This window comes from Peromyscus leucopus, chromosome 20, assembly GCF_004664715.2.
Source record: "Peromyscus leucopus breed LL Stock chromosome 20, UCI_PerLeu_2.1, whole genome shotgun sequence".
Taxonomy (NCBI): domain Eukaryota; kingdom Metazoa; phylum Chordata; class Mammalia; order Rodentia; family Cricetidae; genus Peromyscus; species Peromyscus leucopus.
The window spans coordinates 23389142-23402759 of NC_051080.1; the positions used below are offsets into that span (position 1 = coordinate 23389142).

General features: G+C 41.3%; 1 protein-coding gene across 1 annotated transcript in view; it reads right to left on the reverse strand.

Annotated features, from left to right (window-relative positions):
- Window positions 1-3887: 3887 nt before the first annotated feature.
- The window catches only part of Kcnq3 (potassium voltage-gated channel subfamily Q member 3), a 294855-nt gene continuing 285124 nt past the window's right edge, over window positions 3888-13618 (reverse strand). Inside the window, exon 15 of the mRNA XM_028876019.2 lies at window positions 3888-12641. Within this exon, the coding sequence (XP_028731852.1) occupies window positions 11907-12641 (735 nt within the window). The 3' untranslated portion in view covers window positions 3888-11906. The remainder of the gene's footprint in view (window positions 12642-13618) is intronic.

A 13618-nucleotide genomic window follows, 5' to 3' on the forward strand; every position in this document is an offset into this window, starting at 1 on the left:
AAACTTTTAGCCTTAGTGCTCCAGTTTACAAAATGGGGCTGGTAATAGTTCCATACTCAAGAAGGTTTGCTGTGCAGAAGAAATGAGACAATTCACAGAAAACAAAAAAATGTCTATGTTCCACAAGCGCTTGGTGGATACTGGGTCTTATTCTCACTATGTCTGGCAGCACTGAGTTTTGGAGAAACTTTTAAAATCCAGCTCCATAGATTAAACAAGACCTTTCATAATGGAGAATCTGATGTCAGCTAAGTTCATTCTGTGAGGCAGGCAAAAAACTGACTTCCACCAAAGACTAACAGACCCAAACACGAGAAGGACAAAGGAAGAAGGGGAGAGAGAGCAAGAAACAAAGTTTTCGTTGAAACAGGCTTTATCCTCTTAGGATAATGATGCAGGAGAAACTTGAAGTAATAAAACCCACGCTATAAAGGATTTACTAGTAAGCTTGCTTAGGAAACATTGAGTTGCACAATGTAGAATTTAGCCAAAGGAGCACTGCCTCCAATGTGACCAGAAGATAAGTCATACACTTACCAGACTTGTTAGAAATTGTAGGAAAGACAATTTGGGACCTCAAACATAATGGAGTTTGGGTTTTGGTCACCCAGGTTGCTGGCACTTAGGATCTACTCCCATAACAAAAGGAGACAACCCTGTCTGGAAGGGGCCAATGGACCTGTTCCCTTATCAAAGAACATGCCTGTAACAGGCAGCTCAAGGGGATGGCACAGGATGACAGCTATCATGAAGCCTTTGTCTGCCATCAAGTCCTGGCTCTTTTCTCAGGAAAGCATAATTCTGCCAGGTGGGCAAGATGACCCTGGGTAACAGCTACTTGAATGACACTGATCTACTTAAAAAAAATTCTGGCAATAGCTTTGCTGTGTAAATCTTTCATTTGCTCAAATTCCAGACTTGCAGTCTTAGGAGTCTGTTTAAAATTTTTCAAAGTGTGACTTGGAGCAGAGGCCTGAAAGAGATGTAAGGATGACTGTGTATGTGGAATGTAAAACCTAAGGCCTACATAATCCAGTTACATTTTTGGTTTGGGTTCATTCTCTTTTGTGCATTAGCCAGAAAAAAAAACAGTCACATGATATTTTGTTAAAGTGTTTTCTTTTTTAATCAATCTCTGAATGCTTGGAGTGATTTCTCATGGGGAAGGCATATTAATGTTATAACAATATGGGTGGGAGAGGACACCCAGAGTTGGGAGAGGGTGTTCTAGGTTAGGCATTTTATAAGACCCCTTGGTCTTCTCATCTTCCTTATCACATTTCCCAGATGTTTGTCCCTTAGTGGCTCTTTTCCACCCCTCTGGCTTTCTCAAGAGAAAGAAGGCAGCGTTCTCAGGAAGTTCGTCTTTGCTTTACCTGCCTGCCTCCATTTCTCCACACGTTTTAGCTACAGAAAGATTCCTTAGCACTGGTTTCCCCTTTCTTAGTCTATATTGACAGTGTGAAGGCCCTGCTGCCTTGGAGAAGTTACCTACTATGATTATTTCTTGCCACAGGCAACTCCTAAGCTAGTCATGGAGGTGCTAGGGGGAAGGCAGATACTACAGTAGTGAGAACATTATGAAACAGATGCTATAGTAGGTGTCTGTGCAGGGCACTCAAGGCAAAACCATCAAGTGTTGTTTGGAGGATGAGAGATTCATCACAGACTTCCCCCAAGGTACTGATATCCCATCAAAGTCTTGGGAATGGGTGGTTCCTTGGCCATGGGAACTCTTGCCTAGAAAAGCATTTTCAATTAACACCCTGATGTGTCAGGGGAGCTGCCAGCTTCTATGAAGTAGAAGCTATAGGGCATGCTTGTGGAGATGGTGTGCTAGCAGATGGGTGGGAACATTACAGAATACTGAAAGGTAAGGGTAGGGGTGGGGCATGGTTAACTATGAATGATGACTGTATTTTAAAGACAAAAAATAAAATAATTTAAGTCAGTGATTTACAACCTTCCTAATACTGCAACCCTTTATCACAGTTCCTCATGTGGTGGTGACCCCCAACCATAAAGTTATTTTGCTGCTATTTCATAATGGTTATTTGTTACTGTTACATATTTTAATATAAATATCTGCTATGCAGTGTATCTGATATGCAATCTCCAAGGGGGTCAGGACCCACAGGCTGAGAACTACTGATAAGATATAGGTGCTACAGAAGGTGAATGACATAGCGTGGTTGGATTTCTATTTCTCACAAGGCCACTGTGTCACAAAGGATGTAGAAGATGGGCAGGAGATGAAGATAAGGAGAAGAGGAATGGAGCAGGTAGCAGGAAGAGAATCATGATGAGCAACAAGGCAGACACCAGAGGCAACACATGGTGACCTGAAAAGTCAAGAACAACTCTGAGGCATGTGACTTGAGAACATGGATGACAGTGAGTAGGGAGGACTGTGCAGGGCTAAAGGTGAAGAGTATAGGGTGGAGGCCTGGGATGATGGCCTTTGTTGTTGAGGAGAATCGAGAGCATTGCTCCTTCTGTCAATGATAGGGACTAAGACCACAGGCTTGTCGGTCTTTAATTAGGAGAGAAGTTTTTCTCTTGGAAAGAAAAAAATCTGAAAATATAGTCTGAGGATGCTGGTAGGGGCAGAGGTCAGAAAACAGTGTGAGGTTTCAGACCTTAGATATAGGCAGAAGTTTTCTCCAAGGGTGAAGAAGTGACGTGTTCGCCCTGCTTTGTGATCTTTTTGACTTAAGGATAGTAAGTTCTTAGACTGTTAATGTGCCTGGAAGGCTTTGTCTTTCTGGACTCATCTGCTCCCTAGTGCTGCATTTCAAGCATACCATCTCCCTTACCCTTGGAATGTTCCCAGTCTCCTCAGAGTATACACACCATTGAACTGCTTACCACAGGCTGAGGACACCATGAAAAAAAGGACCTTACTCCAACAGAGCCCACCCTGTCTCATCTCTCAGCACTTACAACCCTTTTCCCATGTGACTTTGCTAAATCACCCTTGAATATTCCATTGAAGACTCATTTTCTTTAAGAAGCACTTCTATACTTGTACTATGATCCAGCACCTCTCTTAGTGTGTTCACATACTCGTCTCCATCATTACACATCTCACTTTACTGAGATGATCTTAGTGCCAATGTAGTTCTGCTATTAGGTGGGGAAATAGTGTACCTCCACTGTATGGCACATGGTAGACCTTCAGTGAATGTCTCTGAAGTAATAAGTATTTTTTAATAGAGCTGAATGGGGTTTGGACATGAAAAAAGCAAGGATGTTATATAAGCAAGGGTCATAAATACATGAGTGTTTAAGGAGACAGAGTTGGAAAGTTGGTCTATACCTTTGTGTACTCACCAATATCTCAATTTACAACTGAGAATTAATATATTCTGGTTTGATTATTTTGAAACGTGCACCACTAATAAGAAGACAACTCTTGCCAGATTCTGCAAATTATTGTCATGTATATATTTATAACTAGTCATTTCTAGGAGTAGTTTCTCATGATGAGCTCTACTAAATACTACAAATCCCAGCATCCCTTTCAGGCTTGTCAATACCACATGACAAAGTCTGGCCAATGAAAATGTGACTAGAAAGGACTAGTCACTGAATCCAGGGCAGTTAGAGAGAGGATGGTATGACTTTTTCCATTTTCTCCTTTTCTGGGTGGGCTTGGTGGTTGGAAAGAACTGGGTTTATTCCATGCTAGAAGTACCCTAAATCTTTGCATCACTCTTAAGCATTGAGAAAGTCTACAATGGACTTTCATTTGGACAAGAAATAAATCTTTGTGTAGGGTTTTTCTATATCACCAACCAGTGCCTTTGACACTTAGGAAGGTAACTCCAAAGAGTCACTCTGAAGCATTTCTAAAACATTTCTCACAAAATCATCGAAACATCTACTTATTAATAAGTGGTGCAATCTTTATTGATTTTGAGATAGAACATAAAAAAATCAGGTAAGAATTGTTTGCATAATATATATGGAAATCAACCTATTAAAGTTGTCAAATATTGGACAGAGCCAGAATATAAATTACACATACAGTTTAAAAATTACAGGAAACCATATTATAAAGAGCACTAAAGGGCACTTGTGGAATAGTTGTGTTCCCGTGTAAGCCAGAATGTGGAGAGCCTACTCATAGCACAGAGACAAATCCAGGGAGCAAGGCACCAGAATTCTATGCCATAAAAAGGGGTGAAAGAAAATACAACCTAAAATCAAATACAGTGGTTCACATCATTGGAAACCTCAATATGTTCTTCCACAGTAGGTGTTATCCATCACTGCTACATTAGGAAAAGGGGGAAGAGTATTCTAGCCCATCTGAAGCAAGGGAGGGATTTTTTTTTTTAAACAGGAAGGATTGGCAAATCTGATAATGTGCATCCATCCTAAGTTGGCTTTTCAGAACCTGGCCCAGGTTCTCTCTCTAACAGCTTACTTACATCTGCTATTTGATGAAGGGTTGTTCAAATCTTCTCCTTAGCCTTCAGGGAGAGCCGAAGGTTGGAGCTAATCTCCCATCCCTGGAACTAGATTCAGAAGGGTAAAGAATGGCCCAGTTAGGAGACCCATTTGGTGTCCATGCAGATTCCTGTTCTCTTAATATTAAGAAATGGAGACATAATTGATCTGCCCTTTTGGCCTCTCAGAGAACATGTTTTAAAGGCTCATTTGTGTCTGCACAATATTTCAAAGCCCTAAAATAAAGGTGCAGTCTAGAGGCACAAAATAAGAGTCAACTGAGGCTGGGGCACTTTTGAACTCATTCAGATAAATACAGTGACAGAGGATCTGCAGGGACAGAGAACAAAGGGTGTTTGTGGCAATATCTGTGGCCACCAAACTCCAAGGGCTAATGGACTCCAATGTGAACCCTGTGAATAATTTATGTGGCATCACTTTCTGCCTCTGACAGCTAGATTGTGAAAACATTTAAAGGACCTGCTGAATAGCAGGGGGCAGCTGAAAAAGTCACCCTTCTCTCTGGAACATGGGTGGGCCTGTGATCATTTCACCAGAAAGCTGACTGCACAGAGGAGGGAAATGTCTTCTCAGGGACCATGAAACCTGACTGGGGAATAGTTCTACTGCCTGGGAGAAATTGGTGTAGGGGCAGAGATAGGATAAGCTTTTGAGGTCCATGGCTTTGTGTAAATTCCAAGCTCTTTCTCTTGTAATATGTGACATCCAGGCAGCTGTCTTTCTCTCAGCTTCAATTTCTGTGCAGCCAATGACAGTCCTCAAGTGAGCTTGACTTAAGGATGCAGCATGTAGGCAATGTAGAAAACTACATCTCATGCCTGCAACTCCTAAGGAAAACTTTGGGGGAGCTGTTCTCCTATCCCAAGACCTCAGTTTTGTAGACAGAGTTGGAGAACAGAGCATTATTTTCATAACTCTTAGGTTCCCAATTTTAGTCGATATTCCAAAATACTGGGCTAGGTGTGGCTAATTAACTTCAGCCGTTCTTGGGTGTGTATGTTTTTTTTTTTTTTTTAAACTATGTTAAAAGTTACTATTCTTTCCTGGCACTTACTTAAATCTCAAAGGAGTGCTGTTCAGAGGAGAAAAAAAAAAGACTCAGGCAGAATGACAATCTTTAAAATAATTCAGTCAACAAAAGCTGTCCTATAAAGTGTCACTTTGCTCATTGATTCTTTCAGGAGCTTTTGGATCAGCCAACCCAGGATTTCTAACACATCCTATCTTACTAGTGGGTTTCATAAAGATTTTGGGGGAAATACTGTCAAATTCTGGCAAAGGTAAGCATGGCCCAGGTGGAAACTCTAGAGACCTGCACATGAGTCATGAAGGCCAGTTTATTCCCTAAAGTGTTATAACAGTTACATAGACATGATATGTTTTTAAGCAGAACTGATTCTAGACAGCTTTTGGCAAAGGTCCAAAGAGTATCTGTCTATGAAATGGCAAGCATGGGTTCCCCTAAGTGAGAAGAACCAGGCATGCTCAGACAAAACCCAGATATTCCAGTATACAGAGTCACCTTTGGTAGAACTGGAAGTATGTGGCAAATCAGATTCCCAAAGAAATCAGGTCCTACTTAAAACACATCTATAGAGAAGTCTCATTCAGTGGATCTGTATCTGAGGATGCAACCCAAGGTGTGAGTGGAGCTGAATGAGTCCAAGGGATGGACCAATCTTGTGTCCAATCTTGGCACAATAAGACACAGAGCAAGAATAGTCATAAGGGTGGACAGTAGTCATGAACATGGTTAAAAGGTTGGTCTTCTGTCTTTACCTTACCGTACTCATCAGCATGAGGGTTCTCTGGGCCCTTTGATGATGAGATAATCAGAAGGGATATCCTTAAGACTAGAGGGCATCAACCCTATAGGGTGAGGTTCTCAAAAAGTATTTCTGGTTCAGCTGTTTTTCAAGGGAGGCAGGAAATTTTCATTTACCTTCTGGGATCAACATCTAGACCAGGGGTCAGGAGACCTGAGATCTAGGTTCACTCTACTTGATCATTATTTTAATCATCACGAGACCTGATTAAAACCCCTATTCTCTGAGCCTTTATAGTCTGTCCTAAAAAAATACAAGTGACCAAGGTCTTGTTCTGCACATTTTAGAATCTGTGAAATTGTGTCTCCTCAATTCTGTGGAACTATATCTGATCCTAGAGGCATACTGAAGTTGAGGCTGCTGAAGGCTGAGATCACATCCACAAGGAAGAATCTGAACAAGTTTTGGCCCTCTCCCTGAAGGTATCCCATTCACAGAAAGGGCACTACTGGTAGCCTTCATGCCACAGTCGACTTTCCTTTCATATTAAATTAGTTCTCTTTGTCTATATCTCCTATAAGTAATTTTTTTTTAGAGAACACTGCTACATCTGCCACTGTTTAATATAACTTTCACCAGCTAGCTACCGAGAATCAGCATTCTTAATGCTCCTTTCAATATTCCTTATCTCCCACATTTTGATGAGAAAAAAATCATGTTGTAGACAGGTACATGGTTAAAGAGCAACTGAAAAAAATACCTAGCTTTATCATGCTATAATTTGGATTATATTTCTACCAGTTTTTTTTTCCCTAAAAAATACTTTCTGGTGTAAACTAAAGAGTCCATAGGTAATATCACTAATCAATGTTATGGAGTCTATACATACTGTGAAAACAGACATAAATAATCATTAACAGTTTTGGTATGGACCAGTCACTGTACTAAGGGCTTTATACATAGTTGATTGTCTCACTTGAAATTTACAATAGAATGAAATGGTTTTGAACATCCCAAAACTAAAATTTTTATACAAGTCATCTCAATATCGCTTTCATATGTTTGACAAGGTCATTCACTCCATGGTTTCAAAAACTATGAAAACTTCATAGGTATTCTGGTCCTTAACATTTCTAAAGCTGAGAACTACTGAGCTGCTACCTGCTGCCCAGTTTAGGGTATAGATGGCTCAGTTTTGAACTGGGTAAAAGCAGCACGAGACTTTTGAATTTTTGGGGGGGGAGGAATGCAGAAAGCATATGTAGGTTAAAGTTCATGCTGGAAATAGCATGCTTTTGAAGACAACTGAAGATAAAGTCTTAATAATAGCCCAAAACGCCAGAGCAAAGAAAATCTCTGTGGTCCTGGATGACTTGGGGACATATTCATGAGAACCAAAGAGTGTTTATCTTATGCAGTAGCAGCTGGGGGTTAGCAATGGATTGTGGGAATCAGGCTCTATCTGGCAGCCTTGTCAAAAGTATAGTTGACTTCTGAGATTCTTTCTTCTCTTTCCTCCAAAGATTTTGCTCTGCAGGTTCCCATGGGCAGAGTGATTACCTTCTTTTCAAATAGATGTTGTGCCACGACCTGCACCAGCCCCTTGTTGGTCAATGTGGTGAAACAGATGCCTCAGCTACTTGTCAGGCCTCCATTGAGGCAGGGATATAAGTGAGAAAGCTAGTTCCTCCAGGAACCTTCCCATGTGCTTACACCACTTATTTGGTGTTACAGAGTCCAGAACAATGAACTCAAATGTAAAGTCCCCATTCAATGAACTTTGTCATCCCTGAGGTGACAGGATCCTTGTCATCTTGATGCATGCTTTTGTTCCTCCTTTCTTCTGTGTTGAACTTTCAGTTCTCCCTCTGAGGCATTCCTATTGGCAGACGGTTCTCTGCCACTACCAAATCACGTAGGAAGAGTATAAAAGGATCAATTTTATTTGAAACCACCAGCTGTCTTATAGCAGAATCCAGCTTTCTGATCTCCCAATTTCTGTTGAACAATCCTTGGTGTTCAGTGATACCTAGTAAATCTTGCTAAATGAATAATCAAATAAATGCTTTGTTATTACAGCTTAGAGTAGCATAAAATGATGAGAATGATTTTGGCAAATTGTGAGTAGATTCTCTCATGGTATGTTTTCTAATGGTGCTTACTCTTGAGCTACAATGTCTGGGAACAGCTTTGTACAGAAATGACATAAGATGCATAATGGTTGGTTAATTAGTTTGGTTTTACCTATACACTTTGGTGTTTATTTACTTCTTCATAAAAATAAGATTGTAAAACATCAATGTCATATCTAGTAAGTCTGAATTCTAAGTTTTAAAAATAGTTATTGAAGAGAGCTTTCTCAATTCAGTATTTTCTTTTTCTCCCTTCCTCAATTCCAGTTTTTGTATGGTTTTAGTATTTGCCTGTATAATATTTAATAGTCAAAACTTACACTTAAATTCACTTTTATTCAGCCTAATAGAATTACTTTTAATTAGCATTTATAAATTGATTCTTCTTACTCATTTTTATCTTGCTAAAATATGTCTCCCTAGTGTATGTGTGTGTGTGTGTGTGTGTGTGTGTGTGTGTGTGTGTGTGTGTGTGTGTTGTGTTGTGCTATGCTAGGAATCAAAGCCAGAACTTTCTGTATGGTAAGCAAGTACTCTACCACTGAGTTATATCTCCAGCCCTACTTCTTAAAAATTTAAATATATTGAATTTTAAAACATGGCAGCCAAATATATATAATGAGATCATCCTTTTACCTGAGAAAACTATTCTCAGTTTTTGTGAGGGAATTAATTTGTCAGTTTTTCTGCCAAAACTGCTGCAACTTCCTAAGCAAGCTACTGGTTTGATTTCGGGTACATGTTATCCAATTCTTCTGGATTATTCTGTCCTTAGATTCTTTTGTCTTGATTTACAAAGATCTTTATGGGACACACACTGTCATTTCAACCCCAGGACTAGAACTTCTGCATCCTCAGTGCTAGCCATGGTGACCATATAGTGTTCAACAGGTTCAGATGAGTAGGTTTGGTTTGCTAGTCTAGAATTATTTAAAAGAATATTACAGCAGAAGGACTCCAGATCATCTTTCTCTGTTTGTTTTCTTAGATGGGAAAGATCAGCTCTTAAGGCTCTTAGCATTAGTCCTTTACACAATACGTAAAATTTGGTTGTGCCTATCTGATACAGACAACTGACTAGACATCTACTAAGTCGATAATCAACACAACACTAAGTCTTGCCCCTCTGATTTTGAATCATCAGGACAACAAGACTGCTCACTTATAGCTTGCTTGGAAAACAATGCAAGCTCCAGTTCCAAGAATTCTTGACCAAGAACTCCAACGAACTCCTGAAGAAATGCAGCCATATGTAACATACTGATGCTAGGAAGTTCTGAAAGAATGTTAATATGTTAGGAAAAACCACGTAGTGCATATTGTTCTCTAATTTCCACCCCTCCAATAACTCATGCACATAAAGAAGGATACTGTTATGTTAGGTGCTAGATAGCACAGCTATTTCTTGTGAAAAAATTCTAGGAAAGTCAGATTCAAGAACCAAGTCCTTAGGAAGAAGCATATGTTTTCTTATAGTACCATGGCACCACTGAGGTTATATTGAAAGGACTGGGGGAACAGGTCCACAGCCTTTGTCTTTCAGATTGCTAGAAAGTCAATTTGAAAACCATAAGGGAAGACTTTACATCCAATGTGTGTGATTGTATTAATATATTGCCTGCCTTGGACTTAATAGTCATTATCCATATATTCATTCATGACACCATCCATGAAGACTATTCCACTACCATTGACAGCACTTGCCATCACTTATGGAATTGCATGCTTTGGATTTAAGTACCTATCAACACGGGACAAGATTTCATCATTACTTATTCTCAGCCCTTCATACAGGACCAATCCGCATGTGGGTTGAAAGAAACCAATTGCTGAGGGATCTTTACCCAACACAGGGCAGAAGACTAGCATTAGGAATTTATGAAACCATCAACCAGATGTCTGCATGGTATCTATGGATCTTGAAAACACAGCAACAGCATTGGCAGCAGTTGCATATAAACACTTACTTAGGGTATTTCTATCACCTTGATGGTCACCATGGCAATCATATAAAACCAGTATTTAGATACATGAAAAGACTGAGACACTAATGCTGTGGCATTGTGATCTAGCAAGAGTAGCCAAAGTCCAACCTTATTCATCAGAGGTTTTCAGCAAGTAGCAATATTTCCCAAGAGGCCACAGGGTGGCTTGTGCTTAACATCAATCCTTCTGCAGCAGGGCAGGGATTTCCAGGCTGTTGGCTAACACTTCAGCAGCTCTTATGATTTTTTTATGGTTCTAGTATTTTCACTAAGAAAATATGGGGTAGTAAAATTTGTTGATTCTGGGAATTCTTCCTACTTGTATATTCATAACTAGTTTGTATTCCCCACCCTGGATCCCACTTGCAAAACACCAAGTGAGCATGCTTTGCAGTCAAAGCAGACATCTTCCTCATTTTGAATAAAGAGTGGAAGTTATAACCCATAGACAAAGAGCGCTGGTGTCTTGGCATGATTTCTGGATCCCAGTGTGCAAATGGGATAGTGTGAGGGGAAAGTCAGGCAAGCACGGAGCCAGGTGGAGGCTTTGAGTCCTTACTCTCCACATGACAACCAAGTGTCTCAAGGAATGTCACTTGACTTGTGCCTGAATTTCCAACTTTTAAATAGAGGACTTGGAAAGATAATTTCTCTTGATTCTAATTTCCAATTTGGATTCAAGTACAGGCAGAAGAGCGAGTTGGAATCTTATTTTGAAGACACCAAATATAGCTCCTGCCTAGAGGGACACCCCACTTCTGGTAAATTTCATTATCTTTGGCTACATAAATTGGGAACTATTTTTCTGTGTCTGTGGCAGGTGTGTAAGAGTTCTCCTCACCAATCCACAACACATATGATGTTATATTTTGGATCACCAACATCTTACAGATGAGTAAACTGAGGCACAGTACTGAACAACAGTAGACCAAGTGCCCTTGGGAGCTTTTAAATAATTTTTCCAGCCTTCCATTAATGAAATAATTTTGAAAATCTTGGCTTTGGGTATTGATTGACTGTCTTGTCCCAGTGGTCCTCCTGTTTGCTCAGTAGACAGCCTCATTGGAATGCAGTATGTTTTGGTTGAGAAAAGTATTCCCTTGCTTTAGAGAACAGTTGATTAACTGGAGCATTTTATACAAAGGAGAAGTGAGCCTAGAAACAACTTAAATTGTGCTCCCAGTTTATCCAAATCAAAACCCAAACCAGCCAACCAAACAAATAGCACAGCTCATCAATAAGTCTCCCTGTACTTGTTCAATCATGATTAAGAGTAAGAACAGGAGATTAATGTGTATCTAGAAGAGACTAACGGTGCCGTTTATATAGTGTCAAGTCATGCAAACCATGCTGAAAAGGAAGCGACTCTGTTGCAGTGACACAGGAGGGAGGAAGGCTGTGAGAAGCCCCCGCTTGCAGGGGGCGGGGGCACTGCGCACATGCATGCGCCTGACACAGCCGCTTACACCATTGTGAGTGCTAGGTGTGAGAGTAAGTGAGCTGTACAAAGTCTGTCTACAGTACCTGGAGTCAGCCAGTGACCCCTTCTAAGTAGGCTTGTTGGAAGGGGTCCATATGGAATCCGAAATGCCATCCCCGGTGGATGACATAGGCATGGAACCACTGGGCGTGAAGGGGTCTGTGTCTGTGTCCGTCTCCCCCTCAGCCAGGTACCTCTTCTCCCTCATCCAGCTCGATCCCCCACTGGGGCCAAACAGATAATCATCTCTGTCCTGGGAGATGCTGAAGCCACTTGGAGACCGCTCCAGCTCCTCGTGGTTGACGGACATGAGGGACAGAGGCGTGTCGCTGTCCCTGGTGATGCTGCGTCTCTGGCAGGGCGGGATGTGGTCCGAATAGGGGCCTTGCGGTTCCGTCTGGGAGTGGTAGCTCACACGGGAGTCCAGAAGAGTCAAGATGGGCAGAACTGTGGGCCTCTCTGCATATGTACTTCCCGAGGAGGGAAGGGTGGCCTGAGCCTTTGTAGAACTGGGTGCCCCTCGGGTCAGGTTCACAGGTTCATGTGAAAAAAACCCATAGGGGCCGACTCTGTCGATGGGCACCTGGTGGAAGCTGTAGGGTGGGTCTGGGGGCCCTGTCTCTGAGTAGTTGCAGATGATGGTTTTCAAATCAGAGTACCTGTTGTCCTCTTTCTTCTCCCCTTCCGCTGGGGAAGAGGCCCCCTTAGTCGGGTAGTACTCTGTGACATGCACCTGCAGGCGTTCCATATGCTGCATGTGCATGTCCACAAGGAAGTCCAGTTTCTTCCCCATGTCATGAACCTGGAAAACACAAGCACCTGGAATCACCGCTCCTCAGCATGGGGGGGGGGGGGAGAGTCACAGTCACTATACCATTGCTTCTCAGAAGGGATGTTCTGCAAGTCTTAGTAATAGCAGCAATTCTAACTGCCTCCAAGCCTTCTGCTAGGAGTTCCCATATACACAGTAACATTTATCTAGAAATACACAGGCAAGGATATCCCCTGGAATCAAAGATCAGAAACCCACAGACAGCTTGAAAAATAAGTGTTACAGGCTTTCATTATCCCCCTGGAAGAGGTGATACTATTTCAGTCAAGGAGTGGGGTCCTTGTTTTTTGAGACTTTCCTTATATGCAAGCATACAGGGAGGTTGATAGTGTCTGTTATTGATACCCAGTGACGTAAGTTCTGGAGGACATGTTAGCATTAATGGGGCTTTACAGTCCTAGAGACCCAACAGGGGCCCTCAGGAAATGATAGAAGCTGCTTCTGTGTTGGTCATGGCATTCCTAAATTTGAGTGTTTGTGAGAACAACTGTACAAATGTGTGCACATCTGTGTGTGATAGAGATGTTCCTTCCCTGACAATTAATATTTGGGTATTTACACAAGTCTATACACCTTCGTGTGTGATATTCCCCCTCAAATACCCTGCAGTTCACCAAACCAGGTAAGTAAAGAACCTCATTGGATGGATGGGGTTGTGAGACTCAGGACAGATCACAGATAAGGTATATCTGAGCCATGGTTGTAAGGGACACGTAGGCACCAGCTATGGGACTTTATTTTATGCACTTTACTGACTTACTTAATTTTTACAACCTTACGGTGAATGCTATTGTAATGTCTGTTTCATAAGTGATGACTCAGTGACCAGAGAGATGACAACGTGTGAAAGGTCACAGAGCTAGGAAATAGGAGAACAAGGATTATAAATTAAAATTTAAAAATAAGAAGCAACAGACCAATCACTGAGCTTTGCTTCTATTTCCCCT